We start from the raw sequence: 15,896 nt of genomic DNA, 5'->3' as shown, positions 1-15,896 counted from the left end.
GACGCAGACACACACACACAGACACAGACACACAGACACACGCACACAGACACAGACACACACACACAGACGCAGACACACACACACAGACACAGACACACACACACACAGACACAGACACAGACACACGCACACAGACGCAGACACACACACACAGACGCAGACACAAACACACAGACGCAGACACACACACACAGACACAGACACACAGACACACGCACACAGACGCAGACACAGACACACAGACACACGCACACAGACGCAGACACACACACAGACGCAGACACACACACACACACGCAGACACACACACAGACACACAGACGCAGACAGACGCAGACACACACACGTGCAAGCACACACATACACACAGACACACAGACAGACACACACCCACACACAGACACACGCACACACATAGTCACACACACACACATAGTCACACACACATAGTCACACACACACACCCTCACTGAGAGAATGAAAGTTGTCTGTTTGGATTTCAGAAGAAATGTTCAGTAATGTCTTTGGTGCAGAGCGATTCAAATTGTTTAGGATTCATAAAGTTTGGGAGAATAATATGTCCTGCAGAAAAACATTGAAGCACAAGTCTAGTGGAGCTTTTAGTTTTGCCAGAGGTTGATCAATACAGGGCTTAGAGGAGTAATAGGAAACATTAAAGAGCTCAAAGAAATGAGATGTTTAGAGACTTCTAAGATGATGATCTCCTTTCTATCAGAGGACATCTGAACGTGTCCAGCAGACGTCTTTCATCTCTACGCTCTGGAGTGGAGGCAGAAGAGCTTCTAGCCAAAACTAGTGCGGAAAAAACTACTTTGATGAGAAAGTCCGAGGGCAAGCTGGAGTTTGATGTAATGCAGTGAAGGGACGGGTCTTCTGTGGGGAGCGAGCAAAGTTCTCCCTCCTCTAAGACTTGGTGAAAGTGCTAGATTGCCTCTACAGGATCAAACCCGTCTGAGGCTTCTGAAAAAGCAATGTTCACACGTCCAATGAAAGCCTCTCCCTCCACCGCTGCTGCTTTCCAAGAGGAAACACTCTGGCTCACATGAAGCTGCTGTGACGCAGCACACACACACACACACACACGCACATCACGTGGAAACGCACACGGGCGCCACGCTGACATGCGTGTGTGTTGGCGTGTGCGGCTGCAGTATCTGCTCGTGCCATCCGCTGTATTCCAAAGGGAAAGTGTAGCGCGACATTGCATTTTCATTTGTGTGGCCCAGGCAATCACAGGCCACAGTAGTGCGCTAGCAAGCAGATCAATTTCTTATTACAGCATGAAGCTCACGTTCTCACTTCAAGCTTCAGTTTCTCTCCCTCAGAGGGGGAGAGCTGAGAGAGAGGGACAATAAGAGAAAGGACGAAAGCCTTGTTTCATGGATGCACCTGTCAGTATGCTATGAGCGTCTCTGCACGTGTGGCCCTTATTTAACGTACCCTTCATCTAATATTCCTCATTCTCACTCATGAATCAATTTCTCAATTATAACTCACACATTCCTCTTCATGCTGATCTCCACCTTTTTATCGGCCACTGCTTCACTCTTTTCTCTCCTTCCCTCCCGCTAATATTCTGCCTTTTTCCTTTCTCTGACGCCTCCTTCCTTTCACTTCTCTCCTTACCTTCCTCCTTACCTTCTCTCTACTTTCCCGCCACCCTTCCATCCCTCTCCTCGCGCTCCTCCTCATCGTCACCTCTGCGCCCTCCTCTCCAGGTCCCCGCCAACACGGAGAAGGCCCTGACGTTGTTCGGCCAGCTGCTGACCAAGAAGCACTTCCTCCTGACCTTCATCCGCACCTTGGAGGCGCAGCGGTCCTTCTCCATGCGGGACCGGGGGAACGTGGCGTCCCTCATCATGACGGCGCTGCAGGGCGAGATGGAGTACGCCACGGGCGTCCTGAAGCAGCTCCTGTCCGACCTCATCGACAAAAACCTGGAGAGCAAGAACCACCCCAAGCTCTTACTGCGCAGGTACAGAGACACGAACATGTCACACAACGCACAGAGTTTCCCCACTGGGGTTCAATGTGAGGTTACGGCCATTTTGTTTATCGTCCTTGAGAAGAGGCGCCCCGCTGACAGTGGCACCTTGAGTATTAAACCTTTAAAAACAAAAAGGGACAACAACAACTTTATACTTGTTGTTGTTCCTTATTGTGTGTGTCTTCATGTTGTCATGCACATGCAAACCCAAGCAGATGCTTTTACTTATTACAGGGTTCTTACGGTCATGGAAAACCTGGAAGAGTCATGGAATTTTAAAATGGTTATTTCCAGGCCTGGAAAAGTCCTTGGAAAAAATTTAAAAGAAAGACTCAAAATATAAGCAGGCATACATACAGGCATCTATATAAATGTTTATTCTTTTAATCAAACTATTGTCTCATTCATTTGTGTCATTTAAGGTTTACTGTATGCTTTGTGTTCTCATTGTTAGTTTAAATACTACAGTTGGTCATGGAAACTAGGTTTAAAGTCATGGATCCATTGGTCAGAATGCTAAAATAGGAAGAGAAATGAAGCCAACATGACAGGAGATGGCAGGTGATCTCTGAGAGTTGTTTCTTGTCCAGGTTGTGGAGCAGGAAGCCAGAGGACTGTAGCTTTTAGAGGCCGATGCCACGTTACCGCGTCTCTATCTCAACCTTGTCCCTGTCAGAGAGGATTACACCCCTGAGCACACACACACTCCCAGTGGAGCGGCAGACACACACTCCTCCATCCTCTCACCCGCACTGGTAGAAAGGTAGAGAGGGGAAAGGTACGAGGGGTGGAGGGAAACCAGAGGATTTACAAGGGAGAGTGTGAGGGATAGAGAGAGAGAATGGATTGAAAGGGGAAAAGGGGAAATGAGCAGCAGTGGACATGGAAGAGGAAGAGGATAAGAGAGGAAGGTGATGGTGATTGACGGAGAGAGAGGGTGAAATGTCTTGAGGGAGACTTGGGCTGAAGGCAAATTGATGGAGGGAGAAACATGGGGGAGAGAAGGAAGGAAGAATAGAAAGGATGTAGAGAGTAGATGGGCAAAGGCAGGAAGAGCTCCTGCAGACAGACGGGGAAAGATACACGTATTTAAGGAAAGACACAATTAAAGAAATGGACTGTCTCCAAATAAATTGGAATTAGACATTAAATGATAAAAAAAGTTATGTTTTTTCTCTCTCCTCCTTCTCCTCTGAGAGATATTTAATTAAAAATCTAATCAAATAAATGACTCTCAGCCACTGTGGCTTTGTGAAGCCTTTTCCAATCCCCTCCCGGGCGCGTGGTCACAACACGCCGGCCCTGCTCACCACACGCGCCTCGGGAGCCGGCGTTAATAAGCTTGGCACTTATTACACATAGTTCACTGGTGTTCACCCTTTTCCCTGCAACAGATAGACTTTAGGACACGTGCACAGAGAAGCAAAAGACTTGATAATCTGCTCCCGATGGAAACATTTGGGTGTGATCGGCACGTCGTTGGCTCACACTCTGAACCCTGTTTGCAGCGCATGGTTTTAATGTTTGTACCGAGGGGTGCATGCATGGTTATAGTGTTTGTACCGAGGGGTGCAGTGCATGGTTATAGTGTTTGTACCGAGGGGTGCATGCATGGTTATAATGTTTGTACCGAGGGGTGCATGCATGGTTATAATGTTTGTACCGAGGGGTGCATGCATGGTTTTAATGTTTGTACCGAGGGGTGCATGCATGGTTATAATGTTTGTACCGAGGGGTGCATGCATGGTTATAGTGTTTGTACTGAGGGGTGCAGTGCATGGTTATAGTGTTTGTACCGAGGGGTGCATGCATGGTTATAGTGTTTGTACCGAGGGGTGCATGCATGGTTATAGTGTTTGTACCGAGGGGTGCAGTGCATGGTTATAGTGTTTGTACCGAGGGGTGCATGCATGGTTATAATGTTTGTACTGAGGGGTGCAGTGCATGGTTATAATGTTTGTACCGAGGGGTGTATGCATGGTTATAGTGTTTGTACCGAGGGGTGCATGCATGGTTTTAATGTTTGTACCGAGGGGTGCATGCATGGTTTTAATGTTTGTACCGAGGGGTGCATGCATGGTTATAGTGTACCGAGGGGTGCATGCATGGTTATAGTGTTTGTACCGAGGGGTGCATGCATGGTTATAGTGTTTGTACCGAGGGGTGCATGCATGGTTATAGTGTTTGTACCGAGGGGTGCATGCATGGTTATAATGTTTGTACCGAGGGGTGCATGCATGGTTATAATGTTTGTACCGAGGGGTGCATGCATGGTTTCCCTGCATGAGAGGATGTTAGAGTTCGCCCACTATCTTGTCCCGACATGGCCGACAGCGTGTTCTGTCCAGGTGTGTTCGCCTCTATCGTCCTCCATCCCTCTGCTCCTCAGTTGCCTCATCCTTCATCCGCTATATTTTGCTGACAGCCATGAAAAGAGAACACCGCTCCACACACATCAAAGAACAGTCAGGCATGCGGCAGCGTAGGAGTTCACGTCTCGCTGCTGCTTACGGGCCCTCGTCGGTTTCAGCGCTGCGTTGGCCTAGTTTCTGGTGTTTCCCTTTATTTCCTTACTACTGCTCATTTGTCAGGGAAAAAAATGAATTTCTGTGCAAAGTTGATAAGAAAATATGTTGCCACGCTGTAATTCCTGCACAGAATCTGCCTTTCTTCACCTCTTTGCACACGGCGCCTTGCTATTGACACGCAGACTAATGTGTACGCCGTGGCCCAGTTAGACACCCGGTAACGCAGCAGAAGGCTCCCTCCAACGCCCCGTTTATCCAACAGGAGATCATTAAGCCGTCCTGTTTCTGCCTAATGTGAAAAGGAAGGATGGCGAACGCGAGGAGGTAAATCTGAGGGCGATGACGGAGGGGGAGAGATAATCACTCCCTCCCACATACCGTTAGTGCCGCTCTCCCTTTCAGCTGTTTAACAAATTAGACGCAATAAGTCCGTTAATTACAATGCCTTTTAATTCGCCGGTTGTGCACGTGTGTCTTCTGGAGAGCGTGCACGTGCGGAGGTTCCCCTCATTACACGGCAGGTTTGTGATTAACGAGAGAAGTTAGGGAATTATACTAATTGCTGTATTTCTAATGAAGACGAGTGGGTTAGCTTGAAGGGAGAGAGGTGTGTGTGTGTGTGTGTGTGTGTGTGTGTGTGTGTGTGTGTGTGTGTGTGTGTGTGTGTGTGTGTGTTGGGGGGGTTTGGTTGGAAACAATGAAATCATTTTTTGTTTGCATGTGCTGATGAGGGAGTGAAGGAGAGCTCGGCTGTTCGAAGGCTAGCCGCGTGACGGCTGATAGCGCTGCTGCTCCCTTTGATGTGCCTTAAACTCCTTTTCCCCCGTGATGAAAGTGTTGGTTCATGCCCAGAGATCGTAGGGAGGCGCTGGTTAGCGTGACTCTTGTGCTGCTTGAAAGACGTCTCCTCTTTCTTCGCATCCTCTCTAATTTTTTGTTATTTCTCTCCCTCCCTTCACCGTCTCCTCTCTCGTCCCTTCATCGCTCTCCCAGGACGGAGTCGGTCGCTGAAAAGATGCTCACCAACTGGTTCACCTTCCTGCTTAACAAGTTCCTCAAGGTAAAATCGCCTCTCACACACACAGACACACACAACTTTTGAAGCAACACTAAAATCGCGTTTGAGAATAGAGAAAGGCCTCTCACACACACACACACACACACACACCAGGTGCGGCGTTAGATAAGGCAGAGGCTACCTGTCCCGTCCCTCTGCCTTTCATCTGCTCCATTCTGCGTTCTCAGAATTGAGGAAACGGACGTCTGAGGCGGTTCAGACACAGCTGGTCATGTTGTTGTGATCCTGCTGCAATAACCTGTCCTCTCTTTGTCCCTCACTGGAATTATTTTACTGTGTGTGTGTGTGTGTGTGTGTGTGTGTGTGTGTGTGTGTGTGTGTGTGTGTGTCTCACAGCTGTGGGGCTTAGCATAAGAGGAAAGCAGAGATCTTACACAAATGCATTCTCTCATTTCTCTGTCTGTCTCTGTATGTTTTCTTTCTCTTTTTGAATTCTTCTCCCTCTGATATGGAATCAGAGAGACTTATTGAGGCTTAAACTGTGCTAAATTCTTGTTTCCAAACACACACACACACACACACACACACATTCTCTAAATTCCAACATTGCTGCAGCTAATCAGTTAGCAGCGGGCCCTTAAACCCCGCCAGGACGCGCATTCTGCTGGACAGGGAGCCAGCCAGGCCCCCGGGGGTCCCGGTTAACATCTCTGTGTGTGTGTGTGTGTGTGTGTGTGTGTGTGTGTGTGTGTGTGTGTGTGTGTGTGTGTGCATGGGTGTTTGTGTTTTGGCTCGAGACAGGGGAGTGGCTAACCAGGGAAGCTGTGAGGGATCTTTTATCACGGCTGCTTTTATGAACTTTAGACGAGACAAACACGACGGAGAGAGGACAGGAAGAGGGGAAGAAGTCAAATTAAAAACATGGACGAGGAGCGAAAGGGGAAGAAATGAGTTCTGGAGCGAAGACGCGGTGAAGCTTTGTACCTCTGCTTTTCAGGGCCTCCTCCTGATTTGTTAGGGGTCAAAGCAGAGAAAGGCCTGGTACGATTTTAAAGATTCAGCCAGGTGTGACTAGAGGTGGGGGAAGGTCAAGTAGAAGGGAGGAAATAGAAGATGCTTTTACCTTCCAAAGAGAACAGGAATAAGAAAAGAAAAAGGCTTTTATCCATTTCCCAATTTCGCTTATCGACCTGAGCACTGACTTGTTTGAGAGTGGGACGGTCGCTCTCTTTCTGCACCAGAGGGTCTGTGCTGCTTCAGGTGAAACTGCAGATTGCATCCTCGTAGTTTGAACAGGTTGCTGAAGTAATACAAAAAAGGGCAGCAGAGCTAAAGGTGCATCTGGCATGATGAGGGGCGGAGCTAGTTTATGCTGCTGGACAGAGAGCGTGTCAGCATGTGTGTTCTCCAGGAAGCAGCCAGCGATAGGTCTCCATCTGACAGCTCACCAAGATGGCTGACGTGGTGACGCATGAGCACGCCGGCTGAAGGGCGGAGGACACTTCCTCTGTCTCAGAGGGGGAACCTCGATGTCAGCCTCCATCTTACTTCTGTTGATCCATGAGCGGGGTTGTTGTGGTAAAGATGGCCGCTGAGCAAGGCAGGGATCACACGCTCATGGAAAACATGGAAGAGTCATTTTAAAATGGTTCTTTCCTGGCCTGGAAAAGTCCTTGGGAAAAAGTTTAGTAAAAGTCACGTAAATGTGTTATATTCATGTGTTCATGTCGTTCATTTACGCTGAGTTTGAAATAATTAATATGCTTTTAAAAGAAAGACTCAAAATATAAGCAGGCATCCATACAGGCATCTATATAAATGTTTATTCTTTTAATCAAACTATTGTCACATTCATTTGTGTCAGTTAAGGTTTACTGTATGCTTTGTGTTCTCATTGTTAGTTTAAATACTACATTTACTCACTTTTTACTGTTTACACCCAGACTTCACTAAATGCTTGTCATGGTTTAAAGTCATGAAACCATTCAGTCAGATGCAATCAGCAACCAAATCCTACGCGCTGTCCCTTTAAAGAGGAAGTGAGACGTTGCACTAGCAGCTTCCTGCAGAGGGAAAGAGACGGCGTCGGCGTCCCAGAGCTCGTTGCCTGGCGACAGGTCTCACACACCAAAGTGCTTCTCCAAGCGCTTTTCACCCCTCAGTCGTTAACCTTCTATAAACTCCTCCATCAATTGCCACTCATTCACACTCACGGTCTCTATGATTCCTCTCCTTCCTGCTCACTCACTTGCTCTCTCACACACACACACACACACACACACACACACACACACACACACACACACACACACACACACAGGGATTTACAAAGGGTGTTTTTCCCCAAAGAAGAGACACTGGGGAGAGGCTGGAGAGAGAAAATGGTGTGTGTTGTTTTCTGTCAGTTCTCGGCGCTATTAGCCGGCGCAGGCCGTGGCCTCGTCTCCACTGGTTGGCTTAGAGAAGATTACAATATAATTGGAGTTACTCAGCAAAGCTATGCACTTTTTTGTTGTTGTGCACTTTTTTGTAGGTAACGTTTTCATAGTACGCATTTTAACAATCTGTCTTTCTCTCCATTTCCTTCTCTTTGAACCTATCCCCTCCTTCCTGCCTCCTCCTTCCTGCCTCCTCCTCTCTCTGCGTGCAGGAGTGTGCCGGTGAGCCTCTCTTCATGCTGTACTGCGCCATGAAGCAGCAGATGGAGAAGGGGCCCATAGACTCGATCACAGGAGAGGCCCGCTACTCCCTCAGCGAGGACAAACTCATCCGGCAGCAGATCGACTACAAGACTTTGGTCAGTGGGAACACACACAAACAGATGCACACACACCTTTGATACAGAACATTGACATGGATTTATTTTAGTTTTGTGGCCAGTACTCTTGGAAAGCCTTACCTGCAAAATCAGAGACCATTTTGCAGTTGTTGGCAACATTTGATAATCTGCAACTCCACAAAAGGAAAAACTAATAGAACCTCTAATTCTGATGAAACACACTTTTAATAGTCATAAAGAGCTGCGTGTGCAGTGTTGTCGTGGTTGAATATTGATTCTGAAGTGTTGGTTTGAAGTGGTCCCCACTTCCGTGGTTAATGCTCCCAGTGTGTCCTGACTTCTTGGGCTGAACGTGACCTCTGACCTCTGCAGACGCTGCACTGCGTGAACCCGGAGAATGAAAACGCCCCGGAGGTGACGGTGAAGAGCCTGAACTGTGACACGGTGACGCAGGTGAAGGAGAAGCTGCTGGACGCCGTGTACAAGGGCACGCCGTACTCCCAGAGGCCCAAGGCCTCGGACATGGACCTGGGTAAGGAGAACTGTCCCACACACACACACACACACACACACACACACACACCTGGTATACACTCCCAGCACAGGTGCATTGCCACAGGGGGTGAAGAGGGCTCTCTGAAACAGTGGGGCGCCTCTAGAGAAGAGACGTGATTCTGCACAAAAATATATTTCAAGTGAGACTAAAAGAGGCTTAAAATTATGCATTTATTCCCATTTTAATTTCTACTCTGCCTCCTTTGTCACAGCAACTTATCTTTTTGCTTAAAGGAGGGAGTTTGTGATTGGTGTTCTCTGTGTTTCCTCGTCACCTGACCTGTGTCTCCTCGTGTGTGACAGAATGGCGGCAGGGCAGGATGGCTCGCATCATCCTTCAGGACGAGGACGTCACGACCAAGATCGACAACGACTGGAAGAGACTCAACACCTTGGCTCACTACCAGGTATCCAGCGAAACATGAAGCCACGATCCTTCTTCTTATCCTCTGCTTTGCACGTTGAACGTCTGTCAGCAATAACTCCTCGTTTGAATCGGTTGCTTTGCAGTTCCTGCAAGTGCAGTAGTTGGTGTCTGGTTGTCGTTGTTTGGTTAATGCCTCTTGAAGTACAGTACAGTGAGTGTTTGTGTGACTGATGATGAATCCCTGCTGCAGGTGACCGACGGCTCAGTGATCGCTCTGGTGCCCAAACAGAACTCGGCCTACAACATCTCAAACTCCTCCACGTTCACCAAGTCCCTCAGCCGATACGGTACGAGAGAACGTGTGTGTGTGTGTGTGTGTGTGTGTGTGTGTGTGTGTGTGCTCTAATTTCATTAATGCATTTTGAACAAGATATCGGTTCAAGGACTGGTGGACTACTTGGTGCCCTTTCCTTTAAACGTTTACGTTTATAAACAGTTTGAGCTCAAACAAATCAAATATTTACATGAGTGGCCAAGTAACCTTTAAGATGAATTCCCATCATGCATTCCACAGAGAGACGTATTGTTATTATTATTATTGACGTGCTCTTTATTAGTGATGTGTCCTTTCGTGTCGAGGCTTCGATGCGCGTGTCGAGTAATCAGGTAGATTTTGGTGAAGCGTATCGAGGCTTGTGTCCATGACGTATGTGGTGACGTTGGAAGCCTCTGAGCCGCCGCACCACGTGACTGATTCAGAAAATGGTTTGTGGGTTTGCCGTGCGATTTGAAATATAAGAGGCAGAGAAACTCAATGGATTCCCCCTTCCTCTCTGTACAGCTTCATGTGTGCCTGTGAAAGGGTATTTTATAACGCAGGTGAAATAGTCTCAAAAAGCCCAGCACTGTGGAAAAGTTCTTATTTTTACTTTAACAAAATTGGACACATCAACATGGACTAATGGGGCCGAGGCTTGAAACACCGATCCTCTGACTAAAAGTCAGATATTCTAACCACTGACCCACAGCCACATCACATTCTTCCCAATTTGTTTCGAGTTTTGATTTTGACCCCGCCAATATATCATAAAGATAGACACAATATTAATAAGTTAATAATTGATGTATTGGCATCATGAACATAATTTATTCCATCTAAAGCTTCACACACCAAAGCCATGGTGTCGTTATGATCACTCTGCCTGTTTTACATGTATTGTCCACTTGGTGGCGCAGTAGAGCAAATGAAGCTCCATGAAGCTCCATGAAGCTTCGGTACATGAGCGAACCAATTGGATGGAAAGCTTCAATGCTTCAGGAAGCTTCATCTCGCCATCACTACTCTTTATTGCTGCTTGCTCCTCCCTGCATGCCGGTCAGGTGATGATAAAGTAAAGTGTCGAGAAATCCAGCTGTAACTGAATGTAATAAATGGCACAAAGAAAGGAGCTTCACAGCAGCAGGAGGACGAGGCACGGAACTGCTCATCCACGGTGTTCTTAGGGCACTGATAGATTATTGGCTCCGCCTCTGAAAAGTGGATGTGTGAAGTGCTGGAGCCTGTTGCATTGTGGGTGGCTCCATCACGTGATTGCATCCCGATGCCGTCGTCACAAATGGACTGTCAGGCAAAACAAATGCACTTAAATGAAAGCCAGAGTGCATTTTGTGCAAAGGACATCAACATGAATTTCCTGATCATGTCCGATGGAGATGCATTTTACACTAAATAAATCCGACCCGGTCCAGACCTCATCACCTTGTTGCTGCTGGGTGTGAGGCCTCCATCTCTCTCTGCCGCCGTGACGAACTCATAAATACTCACCAACACCCCACCGGCCGGCGCTGCTTCTCCGGTTCACTTTCCCTGCTGACATGTTGAACTTCTCAATCCATTCCTGCTTTGTCACGGAAGTGACAAGCATTCAGACTGAGAGCGTAAAGCTCCGTGTCACAGAACAGGGATCACTGTCCGAGGGAGGGAGGGAGGAAGGAGGGAAGGAGGGAGCAAGGAAGCAGGAGAGAGAGTGACAGATACATTTATTCTGAAATGAAAGAGTGACATGAAAGTGGAAGAAGCTGTCACCTTTCAGAAGTGCTTTTAACTCCACAGAGATGCTGCTCTTAGTCATGAGTTGTTACACCTTCATGTAGGGACTGAAGTGGTGATGAAGACTTATCAAGAATTATACTTTTATAAAACTACACACTGCCACCAACTATGGGCTTCGTGTCTTATCAGGTTAAATGTATCTGTATTATAATACCGTTGCCTTCTCAAGCTCAAACCCACAGCGACTGAGACTTTATTTAGATTAGATTGAGACTAATCTAAAATTGTGTCAAAGCCAAATTTCACGGAGAGAAAACATCTCTGACCTTCATCTCTCCCTAATTACCGCCTCATTCCTGGATGCTTCAATCAAATAAATCCAAACTAAACTGTGTCTGCTCTTCTGGCCTATTCACTCTCCTCCTCCTCCTCCTCCTCCTCTTCCTCCTCCTCCTCCTCCTCCTCCTCCTCCTCCCTCCAGAGAGTATGCTGAGGACGGCCAGCAGTCCGGACAGCCTGCGCTCCAGGACGCCCATGATCACGCCCGACCTGGAGAGCGGCACCAAGCTGTGGCACCTGGTGAAGAACCACGACCACTCGGACCAGCGGGAGGGGGACCGGGGGAGCAAGATGGTCTCAGAGATCTACCTGACCCGACTGCTGGCCACCAAGGTAGCACACACACACACACACACACACACACACACACACACACAGCCTCTCCCCCTGACCTTTGTATGGCCGCGGTCTCAAAGCTCATTAACATTTTTCATAACCTTTAGCACAAAGACACACATATGCACAGGAATTAGTGTCCGTGTCTTAATTAGGAGGCTGACCTTTGTGTATTGAGCTGTTTGGTTGGCGGTGTCGGGCCCCTGCTTGTGGCCTCGGGGCTCCAGCCTGTGATCATTACTCACCAGACTCCTCATCCTGCGGACCGCTCTGGTTCTCATGAGCGCGTCTTCAGACCAGCGTCTGAAAGGTCGCTCAGTCGGCTGTTTGTGTCCACGTCCTGCTCCAGCAGCCCGCAGTACGTCGTCGTGGTTGTTGAGGTTCCATTTCATTGCTTTGTGGAGCGTTGAGACCGTTCCATATGTTGAACCTGATGCTCTTTACCACAGCCGGAGAGGTTTGTGGATGTTTAGCAACTCAACGGCTGCTTAGTTCATTCATGTTTATGTCCAATTAACCACATTAATATCTTACCTAAATTATCAAGAATGAGATTAAAATAGCATTAAAAGCATATAAGCATAATAAATCTAATAGTTAATCCTTTGGAATCAGACATTTTCGCAGAAATCTTGGTTTTTTTTCGCCTTATGAAGTTAAAACACTTCAGCACAGACTCAATGACTCACCAGATATGAACAGAAGCCCCGGCAGCAACAGGAGAGTCCTAATTGCAGCTCTTCCTGTCTGTTTCTTCTGCCACGCCTGATACACAGGAAGCACATGGACTCCAGCTGTCTTGTCTCAAATCAGCTCCACGCTCCTCAATGAAGCTACATGCATAATGCACAATGCATAACATACATTAACATATAGTTTATGAACACACAGCCACTGCCTACAGAGTCTACTAATTGTTCCAGGCTCTCATTTGCAAGTACTAACTACCGCGGTGATTCAGCCCCACCGGATCCTTCCTCTCCCCTGATCCTTCACTCATTAACTAGATTTCCATTGTTCCAGCTCCAGGTAGGAAAGTGCAAGGTTAGCGGCATCAATGCTGCCTCGATTGGGAAATGATTAACATGCAAGCCAGGGGACGACTGCAGGTTATTCTTGTTTATTCCAGCCTCACAGCGAGTGTAGAGGAGGCTGATGTGAGTACAACACTGTGAATTCAACTTCCGGATGCTTTAAATAAGGTTTTGTAAAAGGTGGCCTGGATGCCTGAACGCTTGGGGGATGAATCAAATGGTTTTCAACCTAAGAGGAATTTGTGAGGATTCAGAATCTCCAGAGTTGTGTGATCATTGAAGAGCAGCCTGAAGCTAAAACTCGGCACCATCACAACCTCTCAACCAACAGCGTTGGAGTACTAAAAGCAAAGCGCCGTGCTTCTCCAACACCGGCTACTGGCGGCCATCGCCTGTGAGAGCAGAGGCTGTTTAGTGGCGTAAAGACTTCTGTAGCTTAAACTGTTCAAGTTCTCCAACATGTAGTTCCACTGATTGTGGTTTAGTGAGTCTGGAAGGCAGAAGAGATGTGTTTGCTCAGTAACTGAACCCGTGTTGGGTCTCCTGCTCAGGGAACGCTCCAGAAGTTCGTGGACGACCTGTTCGAGACCATCTTCAGCACGGCGCACCGGGGAAGCGCCCTGCCGCTCGCCATCAAGTACATGTTCGACTTCCTGGACGAGCAGGCGGACAAACACTCCATATCAGACTCTGACGTGCGGCACACATGGAAGAGCAACTGGTGAGTGAAAGGGCTCAACGCTGGTGTGTGTGTGTGTGTGTGTGTGTGTGTGTGTGTGTGTGTGTCAGCCGCTGTAGTATGAACCATGTGACTGCCTCTGGCCTCGGGGTTTATCACTGTGCACCTCCACAGTCCTTCTGACCTCCATCTCTCTCCTTCCTCCCAGTCTTCCTCTGCGGTTCTGGGTGAACGTGATCAAGAACCCCCAGTTTGTGTTTGACATCCATAAGAACAGCATCACAGACGCCTGCTTGTCTGTGGTGGCTCAGACCTTCATGGACTCCTGCTCCACATCAGAACATAAGCTCGGGAAGGACTCTCCTTCCAACAAGCTGCTCTACGCGAAGGACATCCCCAACTACAAGAACTGGGTGGAGAGGTACGCCAGCGACGCCCGGTTCCTTTTAAAGACGCTTTAAATGGAATTTATCAATATCTAAGCTGTGTTTTCTTCTTCTTCTCTCTCTCCAGGTACTACTCTGACATCTCCCGGATGCCGGCCATCAGCGACCAGGACATGAGCGCCTACCTGGCGGAGCAGTCGCGCCTCCACGCAAACCAGTTCAACAGCATGTCGGCCCTCAACGAGATCTACTCCTACATCGTCAAGTACAAGGACGAGGTGAGCCGAGGCACCGGCAGGTGTTTTATTGAACAGTTCAGGCAGCTACGCCTCACCGGCATTCTTTGCAGAAGCGTTATTTTTGTGTTATGGAGATTAGTTTTCATCCTGGAGGTTAGTGCTTATTGTAAAGTTATGGTGAGCGTGATCCATCGTACTGAAGCACCTAAAGCAAGTACATGAAAAGCACGCTGACAAGAGAGCCAGGCCTTTATCGCGCTTTTTCTCCAACTGAACCGTCCTCCATGTTTACCTCTTGTCTTGTTAATGCACAGCAGCAGGAGTCATGTTCACCAGTGCTGCTCTCGGCTTCTCCTCTTCTACAGAAGTGTTGTTTTCATTCACTTCCAGCTGTCAAGTCCTCTCACTACCTGACCTTTGAATGCTTCTATTGTGAAGAATCTACAGGAAGTGTTGAGTCTCATTATTCTGTTGGAAAATAAACAAAAAGCAGATCAATTCTGTTAAAAATGTAAATTTAGAGCAGTGGTAAGGAACATTATAATGAATGGACTACATCCAGGTAATTTAAAGGCCTTTATTTCATCATTATGATACCTGATTTTCTATTCATGTATCAGTTATGACCATCCAAACATGGCGCCTCGTGGCATTGACCTCCTCTCCGTCCTCAGATCCTGTCGGCGTTGGAGCGGGACGAGCAGGCGAGGAGACAGAGGCTGAGGAGCAAGCTGGAGCAGGTCATCGACACGATGGCGCTGAGCAGCTGAGGACCGTCCGGCGCCTGCCGCTCCTCCTCCTCTTCTTCACTCCTCCTCTTCATCCGTCTCTCTCCGTCGCTCCTCTCACCTCTCAGACAACAAGCAGAACTCCGACCCCCAACGATACGACAGACCCACTGCAAACGGACCACAGCGGACTGCAAAAAATGGGGGGCGGGGTGTTCGGCAGAGATGGGCGGGGCCTGTGTACGCTTCCGTGTGTGTGTGTGTGTGTGTGTGTGTGTGTTACAGTGTGTGGGCTCGTGTCTGTGCGACGGACACCGGACATTTTCACACATGCAGACATGGGGGAACATGTCACCTGACAGCATTTGGTTATTGTGGATGTTGGTGTTTGTTGTTTGCTCGGTTTTGATTTCAGGAGTTTAGTCGCGATGAAGCGACGGTCAGGAAAGAAACGATGAAGCCCGGAAAGAAACTCCATCGACAGAATGGACCAATCTGCGGCGAGCCAATGGAGAGAGGCTCTCCAGGTCACGTGACTCCAACGGGGGTCACGCTTTTCCTTTCTGTTTTTTGTATAGATGTAATCAACTGCCCTCTGATCTCTCGCCACTTGTATTACTGCTGAATTTGCACAATTTACAGAAACGTTACAAAGGAAGATGAAATAGATATTATATAGAAATACAGCTACGTTTTTAAAGAAAGATTAGGGCGAAAACTTTTCTGTTTTATTTTTCATTTTCATTTTAAACAAACAATAAAAAGAACAACAATAAAACATGATTTGATATTTGAAGTATAAAAGAAAGAAAAAAACTACGTAGACAAAAAAATGAAACTGTGG

The 15,896-nt window shown here is 47.7% G+C and overlaps 1 protein-coding gene across 1 annotated transcript in view; it reads left to right on the top strand.

Moving 5' to 3' along the window:
• The window catches only part of plxna1b (plexin A1b), a gene marked incomplete at its 5' end in the record, with an annotated part of 141,134 nt that extends 126,008 nt beyond the window's left edge, over positions 1-15,126 (top strand). Inside the window, 11 exons of the mRNA XM_079218930.1 lie at positions 1,743-1,999; positions 5,533-5,599; positions 8,208-8,354; positions 8,709-8,868; positions 9,195-9,298; positions 9,509-9,605; positions 11,793-11,983; positions 13,572-13,741; positions 13,908-14,120; positions 14,213-14,363; positions 14,999-15,126. Of these exons, the coding sequence (XP_079075056.1) occupies positions 1,743-1,999; positions 5,533-5,599; positions 8,208-8,354; positions 8,709-8,868; positions 9,195-9,298; positions 9,509-9,605; positions 11,793-11,983; positions 13,572-13,741; positions 13,908-14,120; positions 14,213-14,363; positions 14,999-15,094 (1,653 nt within the window). The 3' untranslated portion in view covers positions 15,095-15,126. The remainder of the gene's footprint in view (positions 1-1,742; positions 2,000-5,532; positions 5,600-8,207; positions 8,355-8,708; positions 8,869-9,194; positions 9,299-9,508; positions 9,606-11,792; positions 11,984-13,571; positions 13,742-13,907; positions 14,121-14,212; positions 14,364-14,998) is intronic.
• Positions 15,127-15,896: the final 770 nt, after the last annotated feature.

This window comes from Taurulus bubalis, assembly GCF_910589615.1.
Source record: "Taurulus bubalis genome assembly, chromosome: 5".
Lineage (NCBI taxonomy): Eukaryota > Metazoa > Chordata > Actinopteri > Perciformes > Cottidae > Taurulus > Taurulus bubalis.
This window is presented reverse-complemented; position numbering and strand designations above follow the sequence as displayed.